The following is a 22803-nucleotide window of genomic DNA, read 5'->3' on the forward strand; positions in this document are numbered from 1 at the left end:
AACAAACCAAAAGTGATATAACTTACATCAAAAGGATCCACGGTTCTGGGGAAATTCTTGTGTTTAAAGTGCAAAGTCGATGCATGTTCTCCACATGCTTGCAAGGAATTTCTTCAGGGACATGAAGTTAAACATAAAGATGCCTTATTTCATATCCACACATAAAAACATAAATTGGGCATCAAAACATGAGAGTGCATAACCACATAGTTTTACTGACCTGTAAAGGAATTTCACCAGCCCTTGATAAACTGACACACATTTGTTGCATAGCTCCTAATAGCAGTGAGCACATTACCAAAAAAGTCAGGCTGTATTTATAAAAGATTCCACAGGCCTGCATAAGAAAATTATATCAGAAGGTATTTACTCTTACTCCCAGGACCAACAAAGGGAAACTTTCTTCTATGTTCATTGTGCAGAAAGAATGCAGTTACATTTTGCAGTTCCACTTGGACCAAACATGAAGCAATTATGAAGCATTTTTGAAGCAATTTTTGTCATCTATAAATTGAGCTCTGAGTTGGATTATAAGCACATTCAATTTTCAGGTCAATAAAAAGAAAGAAAACATGCCACAGACCTAAATGTGTGCATGAAGTGAACCAAAACTGCTTTTTTGCTATTTCCACTGCAACCAAAATTACACAAAATATGTTTGACTGATTACTCAAATAAAAAAATGAATCTATATTAGTCAAAATGTATTCTTAGCACAGGCGGCAAACCTGAATGGTAAACCGGATATGGACGCAGGGACCTGCCCGTGGACGCAAAAGACACAAAGCACCTCCTCCAACGAGAATGGTAAACCGGATATGCCCGTAGCACACAAACAAAGGAGTCAGACGCAGGCGCCACACAATGCCCATAGCACACAAAAAAGAGGAATCACACCCACGCCCCAGAGTGAAACGGGACAGACTACAGAGTACACACACTAACATAAATAAGAAATGAGACACAAAGCCCCCCTCCACAGGAAAAGCCACCCTCCACTAACAGAAATAAGAAATGAGGCAACGCATAAGAAATTATGCAACGCGCCCATAGCACACAATAAAAAATGAGTCAGACGAAGGCGCCACACAAAGCCCCAGAGTGAAACGGGACAGACTACGGAGTACACACACTAACATAAATAAGGAATGAGACACAAAGCCCCCCTCCACTAACAGAAATAAGAAATGAGACAACGCGCCCATAGCACACAAAAAAGAGGAGTCAGAAGCAGGCGCCACACAAAGCCCATAGCACACAAAAAGGAGGAGTCACACACACGACCCAGAGTGAAACGGGACAGACTACGGAGTCCACACGGTGTCACCCATCAAGCCCGAGATTACAGCGCCCAAACCCAGTGTAAAACGGGACAGAATACGGAGTCGAGAAAGGTTCACAAATCAAACCCGACATAATACACCACCCCAGAGTAAAACGGGACAGACTACGGAGTCCAGAAAGGATCACAAATCAATTGGAGTACGGAAAGCGGCAGACAGTACGCAAACACACTACACATGCATGATCCACGCACCTCTAATAACCCACAAGCAAAAACACGATATACTACAGAAACCACACAAATACGGACTCCACAACATATTTGAATCACATTACAGTGTTACAATATTTACAGTGCAACCACACAAGACACAGACACAACACCTGATGGGCAATAAGAATAAACGAACACTCCGTATTAAAGATTCGTCATCCTCACACGTGAAGACTATATAGCATAACTTAATCATCACATTACAGTCATACATTTTAAACAATTCAACCACAGAAAACGCTACGTATTAACAATAAGTGCAATCCATTATCCATGTTACTAACGCTAAACAAGGAAGAACTAATGTAATTGCGCTCACGCCTCCAAAACAATAGACCAGATACCACTGTTAACGCGACGGGCTATATTATGTCCAAAGAATATTGATGTGGATCACATAATTAACCAAGTCATTGCATTACTACCTGGAGAAAGCCGCCTCTTTCTAAGTACTGACAAAGTTGATTCTGCAGACGACATTGAACATCTTAATTTCCCTTTACAATATCTGAACACTATTAACCCAGCCGGATTGCCACAACACAATCTTAACCTTAAAATCAGAACAATTGTCATGCTATTAAAAAACGTTAATACTAAACAGTGTGTATGCAACGGTACACGTTTAGTCATCAACACCATGTCAAACAATGTTATTGAAGCAAAAATACTTACAGGATCACATACTGACAATACTGTTTTAATTCCTAGAATTCATCTTACAAGTTCTGCCCTTGAATTGCCATTTACACTTGGGCGACGCCAATTTCACAGTAAACCTGCATTTGCCATGACAATCAACAAATACCAAGCACAGACCATGGACAAAGTTGGTATATACCTCTCTGAGCGCGTATTTGGACATGGACAACTTTATGTAGCCTTCTCATGAGTTCGGCGTTCATCTGACATTAAACGTAAAGTTATAAATACTCCAATACCAAGAAAAAATCATTCAAGGAAAACAAACCATCTTTACTACAAATATTGTATATAAAGAGATATTCCAATAAATCTTTGTGATTTGCCATACAATGCGTTCTTTACTTCCTATCCACCGTCTGAAACTGCGGAGGCAAAACAGGCACGGGTTCAAACCGAACAAGCTCAACTGACGGATATACGCCTACAACGCGCGTCTCAAACCGCAGAAGCAGGGCAAGCACGGGTTCAAAACAACACAAGCTCATACAACGCGCGTCTGAAACTACGGCTGACCAGCGGGCACGAGTTCAAAACACCGGGGGTAGGCGAGCGAAGCCCCCTTGTATATATATATATATATATATATATATATATATATATACATATATATACATATATATATATGTGTGTGTGTGTGTGTGTGTGTGTGTGTGTGTGTATATATATATATATACTAGCAAAATACCCGCGCTTCGCAGCGGAGAAGTAGTGTGTTAAAGAGGTTATGTAAACATATATATACATAAACATATATACTTATATACATATCTACATATACACATATCTACATATATACATATATATATATTATATACATATAGACATCCACATATATATACATATATCAACATATATATACACATACATATACACACATACATACATACACACCACACATATATATATATATATAATATATATATATATATATATATATATATATATATACACACATACAGACACATATATATATATATATATATATACATATAGCAAAATACCCACGCTTTGCAGCGGAGAAGTAGTGTGTTAAAGAGCTTATGTAACCATATATATACATAAACATATATACATATATATACATACACACATCCACATATACACATATATATACACATATATATATATATATATATATATATATATATATATATATATATATATTACACATATACAAATTTACATATCTATATATCTATATATATATATATATATATCTATATATATATCTATATATATCTATATATAGATATAAATATAGACATACATATATACATACATACATTCACATACATATATATATATATATATAGCAAAATACCCGCGCTTCGCAGCGGCGAAGTACTGCTTTAAAAAGTTAAATAATAAACTGAGGGAAATTATACCAATAATTATTTGTTAAGGATCTCTTTGTATACCATGTTGTCAGTTCGCCCCTCCGGTTGTAATATGACCAAGTTGTGCGCTGAGCTTACTCTTGAGCATGCAACGTATACTTGGCCATGTGAAAAGCAAATCAAGAACAGCAAGACCGCGCCAGCTGCGGAGCTCAGCTCGGAGTGAAATGAAGTGAATGAAATGAGGTGAATGGGAGGGGAGATGATCACGTGACTCCAACACCCGCCTTAACTCTCCATCCCTCCACAAACACACAAACACAGTCTCTCGGATCCCAACTCTCCTTTATATATATATATATAGATAAATAGCAAAATACCCGCGCTTCACAGCGGAGAAGTAGTGTGTTAAAGAGGTTATGAAAAAGAAAAGGAAACATTTTAAAAATAACGTAACATGATTGTCAATGTAATTGTGTTGTCATTGTTATGAGTGTTGCTGTGTTTTATATATATATATAAAATACACACACACACATATAAACATATATATACATATACATATACACAGTATATATACATATCTACATATATATATATATATATATATATACATATCTACATATATATATATATATATATATATATATATATATATATATATATATATATATATATATATATATATATATATATATATATATATATACATATATATATATATACATATACACATCCACATATCAACATATATATATACACATATATACACACACACACGCTTTATGGGTGATGATTGTTTTACTCTTTTTATGTTTATTTTATGTTATTGTAGAATCAACTCCTATCTGCGCACAGCAGGGCAGCCGTGGGCGGATGCGTATGGTGTATTCACTCCATGTTATCGTGCATTGTGCTGTCAGTGGTATTTTGATAAAAGAATTTGAACAACATATAAGAAGCGTATAAATTATTAAACAGTAAAACATTAACATTTAAGAAGTAAAGTTACATTAAGTACTACTGCAGTGCCTTCGGGTATACCTCATTTTTTGTTTGCCCATTACATGCTTAAATGTATACATTTTTTGGTGCACCTACCGGAGAACACGCGACATATAACCGAGCGTGGGAGAAGCATGGATTTTAAACACGCGTTGAGTTCATCTGCTGGTCTCCCTTGTGGAATAACTGGTAATGTTTGACTAAAATCTACAGCGAGTAAAACGACATTACCTCCTATTTTTTTTTTTTTACGATCTCTGAGATGTTGCTTTTTTCGGTTCAAGGCTTCATAAGCTCTTTTATGTTGTATGGTGTACTTATCCCAAACCATCATCTTTGAATGTTGCAAGACTTTCGCCTTGTATGTAGATCGGGGGTAATTACATTCATTGCATTCCTAGTCTGAATCACAATCTGATTGTATGGGTGGTTACCTGGCACTGTAGGGTTGCCACCCGTCCTTTAAAATACGGAATCGTGGCGCGTTTGAGAATGAAATTGCGCGTCCCGTTTTGAATCAATACTGGACGGGATTTATCCCGTATTTTTTTTTATCATTTTTTTTTTAAAGCAGCGTCTCATGCAAATCATCCCACACGCATTTTATGAAGATGCCTCCTTTCCTACTTTTGATTGGGTAATACTTGATGTCATCGTTAGTTTGATTGGTGTTTTTAACTGTCCAGTGAGGAGGGCGTGTCTTTTAAGTACAGTCTGCAAAGTGTTGGCACTGAGATGTGGCGTCAGCGCCATAGTTGAAGCCCCTAACGTTGCGGTCAGCAAGTCGGCTAACATCCGCCATGTGCCGTCTTTCAGTTGCGAGAAGCAGATCATAGAATGGTTGAAACTGTTGCCCCTAACGTTGCGCCACGGCGTGTGGTTCGTTTATACCTCGTGTCTTCTCATTAAACTTTTATCTCGCGAATATGTTATTGCAATCCGCAGCGGGAGCGTTTGTATAAACTTAATTTAAACTTACGTTTTACACCGTGCTTTGTTTCCCTTATGAACATCCTTGTATGCTTAACTCGCTCCGTTCTCAATTGTTTAATTAATTTTTTGCTCTTCGCTGTTTGCGGCTCTTCCTCCATTTCCCCCCACTTCATTCTTTTATCTCGCGAATATGTTATTGCAATCCTTAACGGGAGCGTTTCAATAAACTGATTGAAAATAGTTTTGCATTTACCTTTTACTAAAAGGCGAGCTTTTAAGCCTGAGAAATCACCCCGTAAATGCACACGTTTAATTGGACATGTGTTAATATGTATGGTTACACAGTATTAAAAGACAGTGAACAACGTCAGTTACCTTTGTTCCCGCGTTTGATAAAAGGTGAGCTTTTAAGCCTGAGAAATCACCCCGTAAATGCACACGTTAATTGCACGTGTTAATATGTATGCTTACACAGTATTAAAAGACAGTCAAAAATTAACGTCATTTACCTTCGTTCCCGCGTGCGACTCGTGCTGTAAATCTCTTCCTTGTTTTTAGTTCACATGATTACGTAGGAGGCGTGATGACGCGATACGTGACTCCGCCTCCTCCATTACAGTGTATGGACAAAAAATATGTTCCAGTTATGACCATTACGCTTTGAATTTCGAAATGAAACCTGCCTAACTTTTGTAAGTAAGCTGTAAGGAATGAGCCTGCCAAATTTCAGCCTTCCACCTACACGGGAAGTTGGAGAATTAGTGATGAGTGAGTCAGTCAGTCAGTGAGTGAGTGAGTGAGTCAGTGAGGGCTTTGCCTTTTATTATTATAGATAATATACAAACACACACACATAAACATATATATACATATACATATATATACACATCCACATATATCAACATATATATATACACATATCAACATATATATATACACATATCAACATATATATATATATATACACACACACACACACACACACACACACACACACATACATACATACATACATTATATATATATATATATATATATATATATATACACATATACCGTCTTTTTCCGAAAATAAGACATCCCCCGAAAATAAGCCCTATCGAGATTTTCGGAACTTTTTGTAATATAAGCCCTCCCCCGAAAATAAGCCCTAGTTAAAATAATGTGAAAAAAAGAATTCGTTAAAAAATGCTGTTGATTTATTAAGTATGTTTAGCTTCCCTAATACTCGTATTTCAGAGAAATGTTTGAAATAAAATATTCCGAGAAATTCATTGTTTACCTCTACAGTTCGTTTCAAATTAATTCTTGGAATTTATCTTAAAAATACAACATAAGGCAGCATGAATACATAAATATTGTGTCCGCTCTGCTCTGCTGTGTTGTACTGCGTCGCGCGTATCGCAGAGTATGGTCGAATGAGGTGGGGAGGGGGGCATGCATATGCGGAATGCGACGGAACGCGTCGTTGGCGCACACTATAAATAATTGTTCGTTAAGGCAGCAGTCTACATTGAGCGACAGTGCAGATACAACGTTTGTTCATTTCAGTCTTGTAAGTCTGATTATTTCCTCATACGTCATTTTATTTTTTTTGTAAAACCAGGCTTACAGGAAGTTGTGAATTGGGTACAAAATTCATGGGACAAAATAACTGATAGTTGTGTTTCCAATGCACTACGAACAGGCTACTTAGACAAGAAGTATTCATTTAACGATAGCTATATTGCAAGACATGAGAGATTCGGGCCAATGATTCAACAGGAAATGGATTTGGAGGAAAATCAGAACAGAATTCAGAATTTGATTTATGACGATGTTGCAGAAGAAGATGACATGACTGTAATTGAATAAATTTTAATTTCTGTATTCTGTGTAAAATAAATAAATATTAAATAAAAATATATAAATATACTTTTATTTTTGTCCTCCCCTGAAAATAAGCCCTAGTGCGTATTTTGGACCAAAAAAGAAAGTAAGACAGTGTCTTATTTTCGGAAAAAGACGGTATATTATATATATATATATATATATGTATCTGAAGCTGTGCAAGCACACTCTTGAGAATGCAACGTATAGTTGTACAGAAGAAAAGCAATCTTGCCTCAAATAAATGGCAACCTTTTGTAGGTCTATGAAGTTAATTTAAACTTTAGGTTTACACGGTGCTTTCTTTCCGAAGTACCTGCACTCATGAATATGTCTGTATGTGTCAGTCGGTCAAATCCACGCGTTTCGCACCGGCGAAGTACCGCTTTTAAATTTTTATTAAGAAGAAAATAAAACATTTTTAAATTGAGGGAAAACATACTAATAACAGTTTGTTAAGGATCAGTTTTTTTGTGAAGCTGCCTTTACTCAAGTGATCACTTCGACCTGACTTGGTGGTCAAGTATAAGCTTTACCTGGAAGTAACCACCCATACAATCAGATTGTGAATCAGACTACGAATGCCGTGAATGTAATTACACACTCACTGCACTTGCTTACGGTAATCGAACCTCGGACGTCAGCGCTAGAGGGGCTTAGCAGCGGTTAAGTATTGCTTTTAAATTTTAATTAAGAACAAAAGAAAACCTCAGAGGTTCGATTCCCGAAAGGGAGTGAAGTGAGTGTCTGGTTACCTAGCAGGTAACGCTTATGGTCGGACAGCAAGTGACGTAACATCAGCCACGGTGCCTTCAGTTGTGAGAAGCAGATCATAGAATGACTGAAAATAGTTTTGCATTTACCTTTTTAGTAAAAGGCGAGCTTTTAAGCCTGAGAAATCACCCCGTAAATGCACATGTTTAATTGCACATGTGTTAATGTGTATGGTTACACAGTATTAAAAGACAGTGAACAACGTCAGTTACCTTTGTTCCCGCGTTTGATAAAAGGCGAGCTTTTAAGCCTGAGAAATCACCCCGTAAATGCACACGTTTAATTGCACATGTGTTAATATGTATGCTTACACAGTATTAAAAGACAGTCAAAAATTAACGTCATTTACCTTCGTTCCCGCGTTTGACTCGTGCTGTAAATCTCTTCCTTGTTTTTAGGTCACGTGATTACGTAGGAGGCGTGATGACGCGATACGTGACTCTGCCTCCTCCATTACAGTATATGGACAGAAAATATGTTCCAGTTATGACCATTACGCGTAGAATTTCGAAATGAAACCTGCCTAACTTTTGTAAGTAAGCTGTAAGGAATGAGCCTGCCAAATTTCAGCCTTCCACCTACACGGGAAGTTCGAGAATTAGTGATGAGTGAGTCAGTCAGTCAGTCAGTCAGTCAGTCAGTGAGGGCTTTGCCTTTTATTAATATGTATATATATATATATATATATATATATATATATATATACACACACACATACACATACACATATATATATATATATACACACATATATATATACATATACATACACATATACACACACATACATATATACATATATATATATATATACATATATATATATATATATATATATATATACACATATACATATACATACACACACACACATATATTATATATATATATATATATATATATATATATATATACACACATACATACATACACACACACACACACACACACACACACACACACACACACACACACACACACACACACAGGGTAATATTTATACTGTGATTGTGTTATTTTATTTTGACAATGGACAGAATGTGAGTAATTAAAAATGTGAGCTTCTGGGTCCTTTCAAATTGTTTTTCACAAAGTATTTAATCTGGTTTTGTGTCCCACCATTAATTACTATGTAATTAGTAGTTAGGTGAGGTGGGACTGCAGAGCAGAGAAAGAAGCAAGCAGACAGCCAGACAGGTACGTACACAGGAGACAAAGGAAGAATGTAACCATGTGAAGACAACCTGCCACCCCTCTTCAAGCGTTCTGATCGGAAGTTCTCATAGTGCAGGTCCTGAGTCACCTCCTGTAGATCTTGCATGTGGGTTCTGAAAAAAATCAAATTTTATTAGATTAATTTCTGTAAATGCATTACGCATTCTTTGGCCAAGTGCTCCCATATCATTTAAAATAGATCACCCTTCATGTTAACAAAATTTAGTCAGAAGTAAAGCCATATAAAGATTCCTTCATCAACTAACTTTTACAATCTCTTTGCTAACCAAAAATATTGCATATCATTTAAGTGGGTTTTTTATTTTTCTATATTAATATTTAGTTGAGAGACCACTTTTCATTTCTTTACAGCTTCTCTCAACTTCAGCTTATGTTGTATTTTTCACAATCTCACAATACAGCTATTCAAATTATAACACTGTTTCCAAACAAAGTTGGGAGATGTGTAAAATGTAAATAAAAACAGAATGTGATGATTTGCAAATCATTTAAATCCATATTATTTGACAATACAACAAATATATGAAATGTTGAAACTAAGAAATTTTATTGTTTTATGAAGGACATACTGTATGTTCATTCTGAATTTGATACCAGTAACACATTCTAACAAATTTCATACAGTAACAACAAAAGGCTGAAAAAGTTGCATAACGCTTAAAAAAAAGTGGAGAAACATCTCACAATTAATTAGGTTAATTGGCAGGAGATCAGTAACATAACTGAGTATATAAAAACAGAATCTCAGAGAGGCAGAATCTCTCAGAAGTAAATATGAGGAGGGGCTCACCACTCTGTCAGAAGTCTGGCTCACCAGTCTGTGAAAGACTGTACTGTCAAACAGTTCAATAATTTAAAAATGTTCTTCAACATATATTACCAGTCAAAAGCTGTAAAACACCTCAGTTTTTTCAGTTTTTATGGAAATACATGCAGTTTAGTGTCTTAATGTTTAATGACATCAAGGCATAGAATAAATAATGTCAAATTGAAAAAAAAACAAGTCAAGAAATCATTAATTTTACAAAACTTTATTCAAATTTTTGATACATCTGGTGACCCTTTTGATTCAGAATGCCTGTCTCTCTGTGCAAGTCATTGTTCCATAAGACTTTCTTCCAGTCTGCAGTTTTTCAAGGCCCTATTTTGTCCTTTAAGGAATGGCTTTCTTACTGCCACTCATCCCATCAAACCTGCAGCACAAAGTCTCCTCTTCACAGTAGAAACTGAGATTTGCTTATTTCAAGCACTTAAGGTGTGCTTGAAAGCTGTTGGGCTGTGAGGCGCCTATCAGGCAAACTGGTGACCCTCAGAAACTTGTCGTCTGATTGGGATCTGCCAGATTTCTTCCTATTAGAGTGTTTTCCAGCTTCCAATTGCCTTTGGATTGTGTACGACACCATACTCAATGACACTTTGATTTTTTTCTGCAGTTTCTCTAAATTAAAGGCCTACACTTCTAAGGGTAATAATTCTCTGTCTCATTTAATTTGTTAATTGCTGTTTTATTGCAATTATCACTGGAATGTACAACTTTCTAGGGTGTAGGAACACAGTCTGTTCAAACTGTGCTTTAACACAGACAAAGGATTTTTATGTAATCAACAGAAGTTAGGACACCTGTCCAAATTGTTTGCTTCAACTCGTAAGTCTTAATTTACTTTAATTGCTGCATAACATCTGCAGGTTGTTACCTATTAGTTGTTCCCTGAAAAAAGCCCAGTTGTGATATTCTCAAATTTTTTTTTATTGTCTGCTAACCTAAACTTTAAATTTGAACCTCTGGCAGTTTACTGCTTACCTTATTATTTTAGGTCAGTCATTGAATTTCAACAAATTTGAATAAAACCTGGAAAAGCTGAGGTGTTCTACAACTTTTGACCAGTAGTGTAAAATTGCTAAGAATTTGGGGATATCATCCTCTACAATAAATAGTATCATTAAAAGATTCTGGAGAAATCTCCATGCAAGAGACAAGACCAAAAACCAATATTTGATAGCCATGATGTGCAAGCCCTAAGGCGGCAATGCATTAACAACAGACACGATTCTGTAGTGGAAATGACTGCCTTGGGCTCAAGAACACTTCCGAAAAACATTGTCTATAAATACAGGTTGTTAGTGCATCCACAATATAAATCTCTATCATACAAAGAAGAAAGCATATGAAATCATGACTCAGAAACACCAACACCTTCTTTGGGAGCAAGCTCATTTAAGATGGATTGAGGTAAAGTGGAAAACTGTCCTGTGGTGGTCTGACGAATCAAAATTTGGAACTGTTCTACAAATCATTGATGTGACGTTCTCCTGGATAAAGAGGAGAGGGATCATTCATCTTGTTATCAATGTACAGTTCAAAAGGAAGCATCTGTGAAGGTACTGGTGTGCATTAGTGCACACGGCATGGGTAGCTTTCACATCAAAAAAGGCACCCTTAATGCTGAACAATATATAGAGATTTTGGAGCAAAATAACCTGTCACCCTGCCCAGGATTGGTTCCTGCCTTGTGCCCTGTGTTGGCTGGGATTGGCTCCAGCAGACCCCCGTGACCCTGTGTTCGGATTCAGCGGGTTGGAACATGGATGGATGGATATCCTGTCACCCAGACGTGTTTTTCAAGGAAGGTTTTGCCTACTTCTGCAAAACAAAGCCAAACTGCATTCTGCATGTACTACAACAACAACAATTTATTTTTTTTGTATAGCCCAAAATCACACAAGGAGCACCACAATGGACTTTAACAGGCCTTTTTTGACAGCAACCAGCCTTGACTCCCTAAGAAGACAAGAAAAAACTCTCCAAAAAACACTCATGTAGGGAAAAATTTAAGATATCTTGGGAAAGGCAATTTAGAGACAGACCCCTTTCCAGGTAGGTTGGCAGTGAAATGGGTGTCAAAAAATTGGATAAATAGAATACAATACACAGAGCAGAACACAACTAATCTAGATGGCCAATCTGCCACTGTCACCTCAGAAATACAATACAGTTCCTCAATAGTTATATTACAAGTACAAAGCAAAATGCTAAAGGAGATTATATAACATCTGATGATTCAGAATTGTTAGAGTCCTGGAGATCTCAGCCAACAAGTCGCCTTCCCAGAGCAGAGTCATGCATGGCTCCGTACTAAGAGCATCCAGGTGCTAAAATGACCTGGTTTCAGTCCAGATCTGTCACCCTTTAAAAACATTTTGTGCTCTATAAAGCTGAAATCCTAGATCAGGCAAGAATGAGACAACATTTCACTTTCAGAACAATAGCAGTATGTCACCCCAGTTCCCTAACATTTACAAAGTGTTGTTAAAAGGAAAGAAGATGAAACACAGTGGTAAATATGCCACTGTCCCATTTTTGAAAGATGCTGCCAGCATAAACTTCAAAATAAGCATATATTTTTCAATAAACAATTAATGCTTCTCGGTTTTAACATCTGATATGTTGTCTTTGTGTTATTATTAATTAAATATAGTGTTTACATAATTTGCAAATCATCACATTCTGTTTTTATTCACATTTGACACAGGCATCACAATTTTTTTGGAAATGGGAATTGTATAATCATTCAAAAAGATTAATCTTTTTACCTACAAATGGTCTGCATTTCTACCATCTAATCCAGAAAATAAGGTACACTACACTTTATATCTGTGAATAGGTGAAAATAATCATGGTATCAGAGTTCACTTTCCCGCTAACTCTTAAATCTGTGTCCTCAAATATCAAATGTTTACTATACTATCCAGAGAATGAGTTACTTTTCAGTTTCATAAAGCTTATGATGTTTTTAAACTACTTACATGAGCATGGTACGAAGCTTCAGAAAATCGTTATGCTCTGGATTTTCAACCTCAACGACTCCCCAAGGGTACAGCCTACCTCGCACTTTCTTGCCCTTTGCTTCAATTTGCTGGTTTGACCCAACGACTGCAAATGGGATACTGGCCTGAAATAAATGGGAGGAAAGAATCATGATGCCTCATACAGAAGAAATTAAATGACCCAACGACTGCAAATGGGATAGTGGTCTGAAATAAATGGGAGGAAAGAACCATGATGCCTCATACAGAAGAAATTAAATGACCCAACGACTGCAAATGGGTTACTGGTCTGAAATAAATGGGAGGAAAGAACCATGATGCCTCATACAGAAGAAATTAAAGCTATAAAAAATAGCTTTGATTGACAGTGCTGCAATTTCTATACAACTCTACAATTAAGTTCTTTCACAACCTTTATAGTGCTTACTACAATGGATTGATTTTCAAGGTAGTGAAAAACATTATTACAAAGCACAATATATATGAATTTATTCATCTGGACTGAATTCAGAATTTAAGGGACAAGTAGCTTCATATGAAGATAAAGCTCTCTTAATTTACAGCAGATTAAATTTCTATAAGGAATGTTTAAATACGAATAAACAAATTTTTCATGCAATGCAAATTATTAAAAATGTACACTATGCGAAAAGGTATTTGCCCTTTCCTGATTTACTCTATTAATGCAAATTTTACCACTTTTGTCTTATCTGTCGATAGAAAATTCTCCCAAACGACATGGGGAAATCACCCAGGTGTTTCCTGGCAAGTGACTGATAAGCATTTATGCTCTTCTTGGCTGGTGTTCCTCTCTATTGAAACCAGATTTTCCCAGTACCTTCTTTACTGTAGAGTTATGAACACTGACCTTTGTAAAGGCAAAGAAAACACACAATTCTCTGCATATTTTAGGATACGTTGTAACTTCTAGTTTCATTTTTTTTATAAGCATAAACATTTTTATTCAAAGAGTAGCCTACAGAACATGTGGAAGATGACAAAAAACTGAAAAAAGATAGTATGAAAAAACAAGACAATAAAAGCTGTAACTGTTTATAAAAATCAATCATAACAAAAGTGCAATCAATTAGTGCAATCAATTAATTTAAAAGGCAAGGGATGGAGGGTTTGCATTTGGAAGATGTGCAATGTTATTAGCCATAGTTAACATGTGCTCTGAAGAAATACGGGTGGTGCAAGTACAATGGCATTTTTTATTTATTTTTTATTTTAGTAACAGCTCAAGAAGTCTACTTATATTTCCCTTCTACTAAAGGGGAGTAGAGTATCATCTGTTGTATCTAGTATTATCCTCAAAATATTTCACAAGCGTGTTGCTTACAAGCATTCTTAATGGCAGTGCAGCAGAAATCTGGGGTATTCTTGTTTTCAGAGGCCCACCAAGAGACTTCTTTTTAGGAGGAGAATCAGAGCAGTTCCACATTCTTCATCTTTGTTCAAAATGATATACAAGGGGGGAATCCAAAAATTCCTGAAATCAGTCAATAGCATGGGCATAGAGTGGAGTTATCAACAATGCCACTACTGTAGGTATCGTATGAATACAATCTTGTTAATCTGCCTGCCAACTGGCTTTGTGCCGAGTTGATCGAGATGCCTATTTTGGACAATTGTGAGCGTGACTTTGGTGATTTTTTTTCTCTAAGCCAAAAAAAGTTTGTAAAATCATATTGAACATTAAGACAACGGTGGTTTTGTTTTTCTGCATTATTGGATTGGTTAACAGTTTCCCCACGAACAGACTGTTAATCAGTGACATTACGCTGAACTGCTAAAGCGTCTATGGAAAAGCACTGGCTGAAAAAAGTGCCCAAGCTCTCCTGCACACATCACACTGTTGAAGAGTTCTTGACCAAAAACAATGTGGTCGTAACTTTGCACTCCTGAATTATGATTTCTTTTTGTTCCCAACATTAAAATTGAGACTGAAGGGAAGATGATTTGCTACTGTGTTAGAAACACAAGAAAACACAAGAAAAAAAAAAAATCACAGGAATCCATCTGAAACCTGACATCATATTTGTGATAACATAAGATTAAGATTGTTTTCCAGTGTTTTTTGAGGACAATTTTGTTGGTCCTGAGTGGTCCATCAAGATCAGTGGTGCTTGTGGGTTGATTTTATCGTCATATTGAATGGTTCAGCACAGACTTATACTGTATATACTGTAGAATGCTCAGTGGCGGGTAGATGGCCAGACCAGGTCTCTATAGGTATTTAATTCGTCCGACATCTGTTATCTGTTATAGCTAATCATTGATTACGCCCAAACACTCCCCCAAAATAACTCCGCCATGATTTATTTATTTAAGGGATGTAGCTGTTTTTATTTTCCTCTCCTCTGATGTCAACTTACCATAGTTCAGCAACTATCTAATGGACTGATATTGTTATGTTCTGTTTATGTTAATCAGTCTGAAACTGCTTTGATTTACTGTGTTTTTAAATAATTCTTTATGTGTATGTATTACATAATAAGTAATCTGCAAAATGGTAATAACATTTTACCTGTGAACCTGTCACAGGGCTCTGAGCTTGTACTCAGTAATAATCATAGTCACTGTACAGACAACTTGACCCTGATGGTAGGGGTCACAAAAAGTGAGATTTATACTGATAAGTTCCGGCTTTAATCAAATTAACTCCTTTACAGTGATCCCTCGCTGTATCGCGCTTCGCCTTTCGCGGCTTCACTCTATCGCGGATTTTATATGTAAGCATATTTAAATATATATCGCGGATTTTTTTGCTGTTTCGCGGATTTCTGAGGACAATGGGTCTTTTAATTTCTGGTACATGCTTCCTCAGTTGGTTTGCCCAGTTGATTTCATACAAGGGACGCTATTGGCAGATGGCTGAGAAGCTACCCAACTTACTTTTCTCTTTCTCTCTCTTGCGCTTTCTCTGATCCTGACGTAGGGGGTGTGAGCAGGGGGGCTGTTCGCACACCTAGACGATAAGGACGCTAGTCTAAAAATGCTGAAAGATTATCTTCACGTTGCTACCTTCTGTGCAGCTGTTTAGTGAAGCGACATGCTGCAAAGTGCTTCGCATACTTAAAAGCTCAAAGGGCACGTATTGATTTTTGCTCTCTCTCTCTCTCTCTGCTCCTGACAGAGGGGGTGTGAGCTGCCGCCTTCAACAGCTTTGTGCCAGGGTGCTTCACATACTTAAAATCCAAACAGTCCTATTGATTTGTTTGCTTTCTCTGTCTTTATGACAGTCTCTGCTCCTGACGCACTCTCCTTTGAAGAGGAAGATATGTTTGCATTCTTTTAATTGTGAGACAGAACTGTCATCTCTGTCTTGTCATGGAGCACAGTTTAAACTTTTGAAAAAGAGACAAATGTTTGTTTGCAGTGTTTGAATAACGTTCCTGTCTCTCTACAACCTCCTGTGTTTCTGCGCAAATCTGTGACCCAAGCATGACAATATAAAAATAACCATATAAACATATGGTTTCTACTTCGCGGATTTTCTTATTTCGCGGGTGGCTCTGGAACGCAACCCCCGCGATGGAGGAGGGATTACTGTATTTGGCTTTATTTACTATGGGTGAAATTACTTTTCACAAAAGGCCAGTTAGTGCTGGAAACTTTTTTTTTTTAATCAGATAAAGGAAACAAGTTAAAAAGATGTGTTATTTGCACTCTATCTAATATTAGATTTTAGTTGAAGACCTGTAAACATTCATTGTCAATATTTTGCAACAAGAATGGACAAAAAAAAATAAAAATCAGAAAAAAAAGGTAAAAACTGTATGGCACTATATGAATAAAAATAAGATGGTATACAGAAAATAACTATAAACAAAAAATGCCAAGATAGAAGTAAATAACATTCCAATTACTACTAAAGCTGTCCCTCATAACAATATTCTTATTGCACCTCAGTATAGGACGTAACCTGCATATTAAAATTAATTTCTTATAAAAAATGCTAGCAACACAGTGAAACTGAAATTTCACCCTTGCTCATTAATTTACCTTTATCCTTATATATAATTTGAGAGTATCTGTATGTATGGTGTTTGCGTCAATACCCCGTATGTATGGTGTTCGCATCAATACCTTGACTCAATACAAGTTAGAACCATGCAATGGGATTCTGCCTCTGTAGTTAGAACATAACGTGGCAAACGCGGACACTGTATTGCATGATTGGCTAAGAATGTTCGAATGCTACACTGACGCCGCTGGACGGCCGAGAATAGTAAGTCGGTGTTGGTTCAAGCAGATAACAGTAAGTTCGGTTGGTTTTTGGAACGTTGGTTTGGTGGGGCGTACTTTCCAGGACTAACATCGTCGACCGACTTAAACCCTTCGACAGCTCTGGAACCATAAGTAATTTAGAACGTATCACCATTTGCTTGGTACGTCAAAATCTATCTTTGGGCAGTTCGGTTTTGGCATCCGTCCGTCTAACATCTATTGGCAAACTGAGTAATGACGGCTGGGTATTAACGGTCATTGGTTAAATTTTAGCCGATCTCAGATCTAAAATGACCACGCCAACATAATTATTACTCCGACTCTGATTAGAGTCGTAAAATACGGTTTGTTTTGAAAATTTGTTTGCCGGAAAAAATCAAATGAGGTGCGCCAAAAATCCCATTTTATAATCTTAGCACTCAAGTTTACCTTACAATAAAATTAAACAACATTAGTAAAATTAAAACAAGAGAATGATAAATCAAACATCAATAATTAGCAAACAAACAAAGATAACTGCCAGTAACAGTGCAAAATTCACAATTGGTATGCCAGTTTGAAAAGAAAAGTTTTGAGGGCAGTTTTAAAATGTGTTATTGAATCGAGCGGACGTATATGAGCCGGAAGAGAATTCCCAAGTTCAGGAGCACTATAAGAGACGCTCGAGCTCCCATAGAAGAGTCTTGACGTGTGGTAGTAGAGCTGCAGATGAGGATCTGAGTGAACGAGAGGGGTGTCAGGAGATCAGTGAGGTTGTGGAGAGTTTAAATGTTAAGAGTGGTATTTTGTATTGTATTCTGTAGTTAACAGGGAGCCAGTGAAGCTGAGAGAGAGAGAATCGGTAAAATATGTTCAGTGGATTTAGAACAGCAGGTTGTTATCCTGGCAGCAGAATTTTGAAGAAGTTGTAAGCGATGGATAAGTTTTTGTGGGATGCCAGATAGAATAGCATTACAGTAATCCCTCCTCCATTGCGGAGGTTGCGTTCCAGAGCCACCCACGAAATAAGAAAATCCGCGAAGTAGAAACCATATGTTTATATGGTTATTTTTATATTGTCATGCTTGGGTCACAGATTTGCGCAGAAACACAGGAGGTTGTAGAGAGACAGGAACGTTATTCAAACACTGCAAACAAACATTTGTCTCTTTTTCAAAAGTTTAAACTGTGCTCCATGACAAGACAGAGATGACAGTTCTGTCTCACAATTAAAAGAATGCAAACATATCCACCTCTTCAAAGGAGTGTGCGTCAGGAGCAGAGACTGTCATAAAGACAGAGAAAGCATACAAATCAATAGGGCTGTTTGGCTCTTAAGTATGTGAAGCACCGCGGCACCAGCAGCTCACACTGTCAGGAGGGGGGGGGGGGAGAGAGAGAGAGCCCCCCTGCTCACACCCCCTACGTCAGGATCAGAGAAAGCGCAAGAGAGAGAAAGAGAAAAGTAAGTTGGGTAGCTTCTCAGCCATCTGCCAATAGCGTCCCTTGTATGAAATCAACTGGGCAAACCAACTGAGGAAGCATGTACCAGAAATTAAAAGACCCATTGTCCTCAGAAATCCGCGAACCAGCAAAAAATCTGCAATATATATTTAAATATGCTTACATATAAAATCCGCGATAGAGTGAAGCGCGATATAGCGAGGGATCACTGTACAGTAATCTATATGTGAGGTGACTCAGGCATTAATCAATACTTCAGTACTGTGTTCCGTAAGAACAGGACGAAGTCTAGAAATGTTTCGGAGATGGAAGAAGGCAGTCCGCGAAATGTTACTTATGTGGGAGGAATTATTTAATAATAATAATAATTATTATTATTATTATTAGTAGTAGTAGTATTTAATAATTGCCTTTATTAGTGTATAAATGGATATAATTACACTTAAATGATTCGCCAAAATCTGTTGTATGTAAACGATACTGTTTTAAACGTTATTGTTTTTTCAGCAGAAAACCCTGTATCCACGTCTATGTGTATTAGTTTAAATGGCACTTTTACCACTCGCAATAGTGCAGACGCGGTGACGTATCGTGTTGACTGGGCAACAAAATGAATGCAGCATCTATCTATATATGTCTTTATGATTTCTTCGCTTTCCGACGTAGTGTAAATAAAGTAAATTCATCTCACTGTGGTGTGTATTACGTACGTAATACCATGTAACACATTATAATTCTCCTGCTTTATGCGAATATGCCCATGCCACCGAAAAAAAGATGTACAATTCCACGGTCCATTTCAGATGCCAGAGAAAACTCTATTTCAAGGGCGTCTCAAACGCCACTGCAGCCACAATCCAAAGTGGACGAACTTACAATAAAATGTGAATCAGAAAACTGTTTGTTCTATTTCTATGTTCTGTTTCTTTCATTTGGGAACTTCACAAGTTATAGATTCCTGTGCAACGCCGGGTACTCCTGCTAGTCTATAATAATTCAGCCAGATACACACAATCATGCTAGAGTCAATTCAGCCAAAAATTACCTCCCTGGGAAAATCTTTGGACTGTGTTGTACTGAACAATACAAAGTACAATATGGTTAAAAGTTTTAAACTAAATTATTGGCTTATTACTGGCACAAGAAATTTGGATAAAAACAAAAAACATTTTTTTCAATATGGATACAAACCTGAAAGAGAACAAGTATATCTTGTTCATAGTAAATTTTAGTTTTAGAGTATTTATTTCTTATATAGCTGTGTGCATGTAAACAAACAATGCACTAATATGGCTTTGTAGTTTGCTGCATAGAGGTGATTCATTATAGTCCATTACCCATATAAGAATAAGAAATATTTTTAACATAACGGTATATTAATATTACTATGCACTATAAAATGGTATTACAGCTTAACTGGTGTTCTTACTACTGTATGTACTGTAAAGGGACAACAAAATCTACATTTACGAACTACAGTATGCAAGATAGTTTATAATGAATGGCACAACAAGATTGTAAAAACCTTAAATTATGTTTGAGATTTTATTACATAAAATGCTATATTTATGAAAAGGTTGTATTATTGTAGTGTAGTTTTCATATTTGGCTATTACTACCATGTGAATTTATATTAGTTTATATATAAATTATATTATGTACTGTTTTCTTTTCTGCTACCAAATGTACCTTAGGATATTCTCTATATGGATGTAAATGTGAAAAGGGCATGGAGCATTCACAAGCTACTGCATAACAATTTAAAAACAAATAAAAATCACACAACATAATGTACATCTTGAAGACTGTACTTCAGCAATGAGAAGAATTTACTACCAGGCTTTTTCAGATAACAGCCCAAATGTTACACGTGCTTTCACTGCTTGGCAATTCTATAGGGTGGGCCATAAGTTTCTTTACATAGGAAGATAAACATTTTTTTTATGAAAAACCATTTTTATTTATATAATATGCTCTACATGACTGCCATTGTTTTGAAAACACATTTCAATACGTGTCCGCCACTGCTGATGAACACGTATTAGCACAGCTGGAGTTATGCTTGTAATGGCGTTGGTGATACGTTCCCTAAGATGATTTATGTTTTGTATCTTTTCCTGATACACCATGGCCTACAAATGCCCCCAAAGATAAAAATAAAGTGGGCCATCAGTATGATTTCAATTCATTGCTCTTTATTCAAACACATTTTTAGGGTATCTGAAGTATAAAAAATAAAATGTTAAAAAACATATGTATGGAAACTTATGGCCCACCCTGTAAAAACTAACACAGTCACTACTGAATTCCTTTTAAACATTGTGGTTTTTCTCAGCTTCTACTGAGCTATTTCTCACATTTTCTGAATGGGTGTATCTGTAGACAAATCTGTAAGAAATGAATGTAGAAACAGCACATGAAAGTGCATTTACCTTGGTGCATTCACATGTGTTAAAAATGCACCAAAAAAAGGGAAAATACACCTTTGTTGATCCACATCTCTGTATATGTACAGGTGTGAAACAGCCCTAACTAACTAACTTGAAGCACCCAACAATACATTAGAGTGTTTCATTGTCTATTGCAACAGTACTTACTGAAATGTAGTTTAAAGGAACATGTCAAAATGTTCAAAAAATAACCACAAGTGGAAGATTGGAGAGACTGTACAATAGATAACCCTCACCCGTTTCATGCTAATCAACTATTCCTTTACAAAAAACACCACCATACTCTTTTTAAATATGACAGTTTCACTGATGTAGAGAATGTTAAACTTGAGTAAAACAGCCTCTGGACCTATAAATATTTTAAAAAGAGGTGGTCTCAAACAGTTACAAAATTGCAAAATGGAAGGAAGGATGTGGAATGGTCAGCTCTGTCTCTCCCATGTGTGTTGATGCTTTGTAGAACTTTTTCTACTTGTTCCTGAAGGACAGGAAGGTCAAGGTCAAGTCCCTTACCTGACAATCCCCCAATCATTAAAAATGCATATAAAAAGTTGTACTGTATATCTAAACTTGTTAAATGCTTTGGAATGATGCTTGCTGCAGAAAGATTTTATAAAAAAGTAGAGATTCTAAACTTAAAACTGCCTGCTACTTTACATTTAGGGCTTTACATCTACTGGTTTCAGTATTATGCAAGTACAAAATAACAATTTAGTGATGTATACTAAACAAGAATGCTCCCAAACACTTGCATAGTTATTTGATATTATTTTCAATAACACTATTAGCAGCAAAGAGCTTCAGCAGTGAGCAGTTTAGAAAATGTTAATTTAATGTATAACTGGACTACTGGACTGCAATCATTCATTTATATATGGCACTCAAAGATTAGGAGCTTAAGCCACTGAAGCCTCCTTCTTCCCGACACTATTCAGTTTTAAACCCATCTTATGTTTATATCAGTCAGGGCAGCAGCACATTTTCCATGTTATTAATAATGTTTGTTGTTTACAATAATAACCCACAGATTATATCTTTCTATCAATTTAGTCTAATATATGCGTAGATAATTGATTTCCTCCTCCATTCATTTCCAGAGAAGGCAGCAGGAGAAGAGTGCTGCTGTATGAGCAGTTTGCACGCACACACTGCCCAGATTTTGACTCCCCTGCATTTGGCATCCGAGCAGCTGTCAAACAAGTATAAAAGGAAAATATACAAAATATGCATGTTCAAGCAACCACCCTCAAGGTAAAACTGAAACAGTAAACAAATTATGAAGTCGCACAAAACGTTTCTCTGTTTAAAGTATGGGATTTATAAATTCTCCAAAGTTATTCACTGGGAAATTCTGAAATTTTAAAACTTTGTGTAGTGCAATCTATTTAAGGTATCTGAACAAAAACTGAATTGTCTCTACAAATTCCTTTGAAGA

The 22803-nt window shown here is 36.4% G+C and overlaps 2 protein-coding genes across 3 annotated transcripts in view; one reads left to right on the forward strand and one right to left on the reverse strand.

Annotated features, from left to right (window-relative positions):
- Positions 1 to 22803, forward strand: part of LOC114669500 (F-box only protein 44-like) — a 560525-nt gene that overhangs the window by 148260 nt on the left and 389462 nt on the right. The gene's annotated exons all lie outside the window — the stretch shown is intronic.
- septin2 (septin 2) overlaps positions 1 to 22803 on the reverse strand; it is a 66299-nt gene that overhangs the window by 9128 nt on the left and 34368 nt on the right. Inside the window, exons 9-10 of one of the 2 annotated variants that reach the window (XM_051923560.1) lie at positions 13222 to 13367; positions 9387 to 9509 (exon numbers count right to left, since the gene is read on the reverse strand). In XM_051923560.1, coding sequence (XP_051779520.1) covers positions 9387 to 9509; positions 13222 to 13367 — 269 coding nt within the window. The remainder of the gene's footprint in view (positions 1 to 9386; positions 9510 to 13221; positions 13368 to 22803) is intronic. The other variant, XM_028825741.2, reaches the window with a different exon arrangement.

This window comes from Erpetoichthys calabaricus, chromosome 2 (genome assembly GCF_900747795.2).
Source record: "Erpetoichthys calabaricus chromosome 2, fErpCal1.3, whole genome shotgun sequence".
NCBI lineage: Eukaryota > Metazoa > Chordata > Cladistia > Polypteriformes > Polypteridae > Erpetoichthys > Erpetoichthys calabaricus.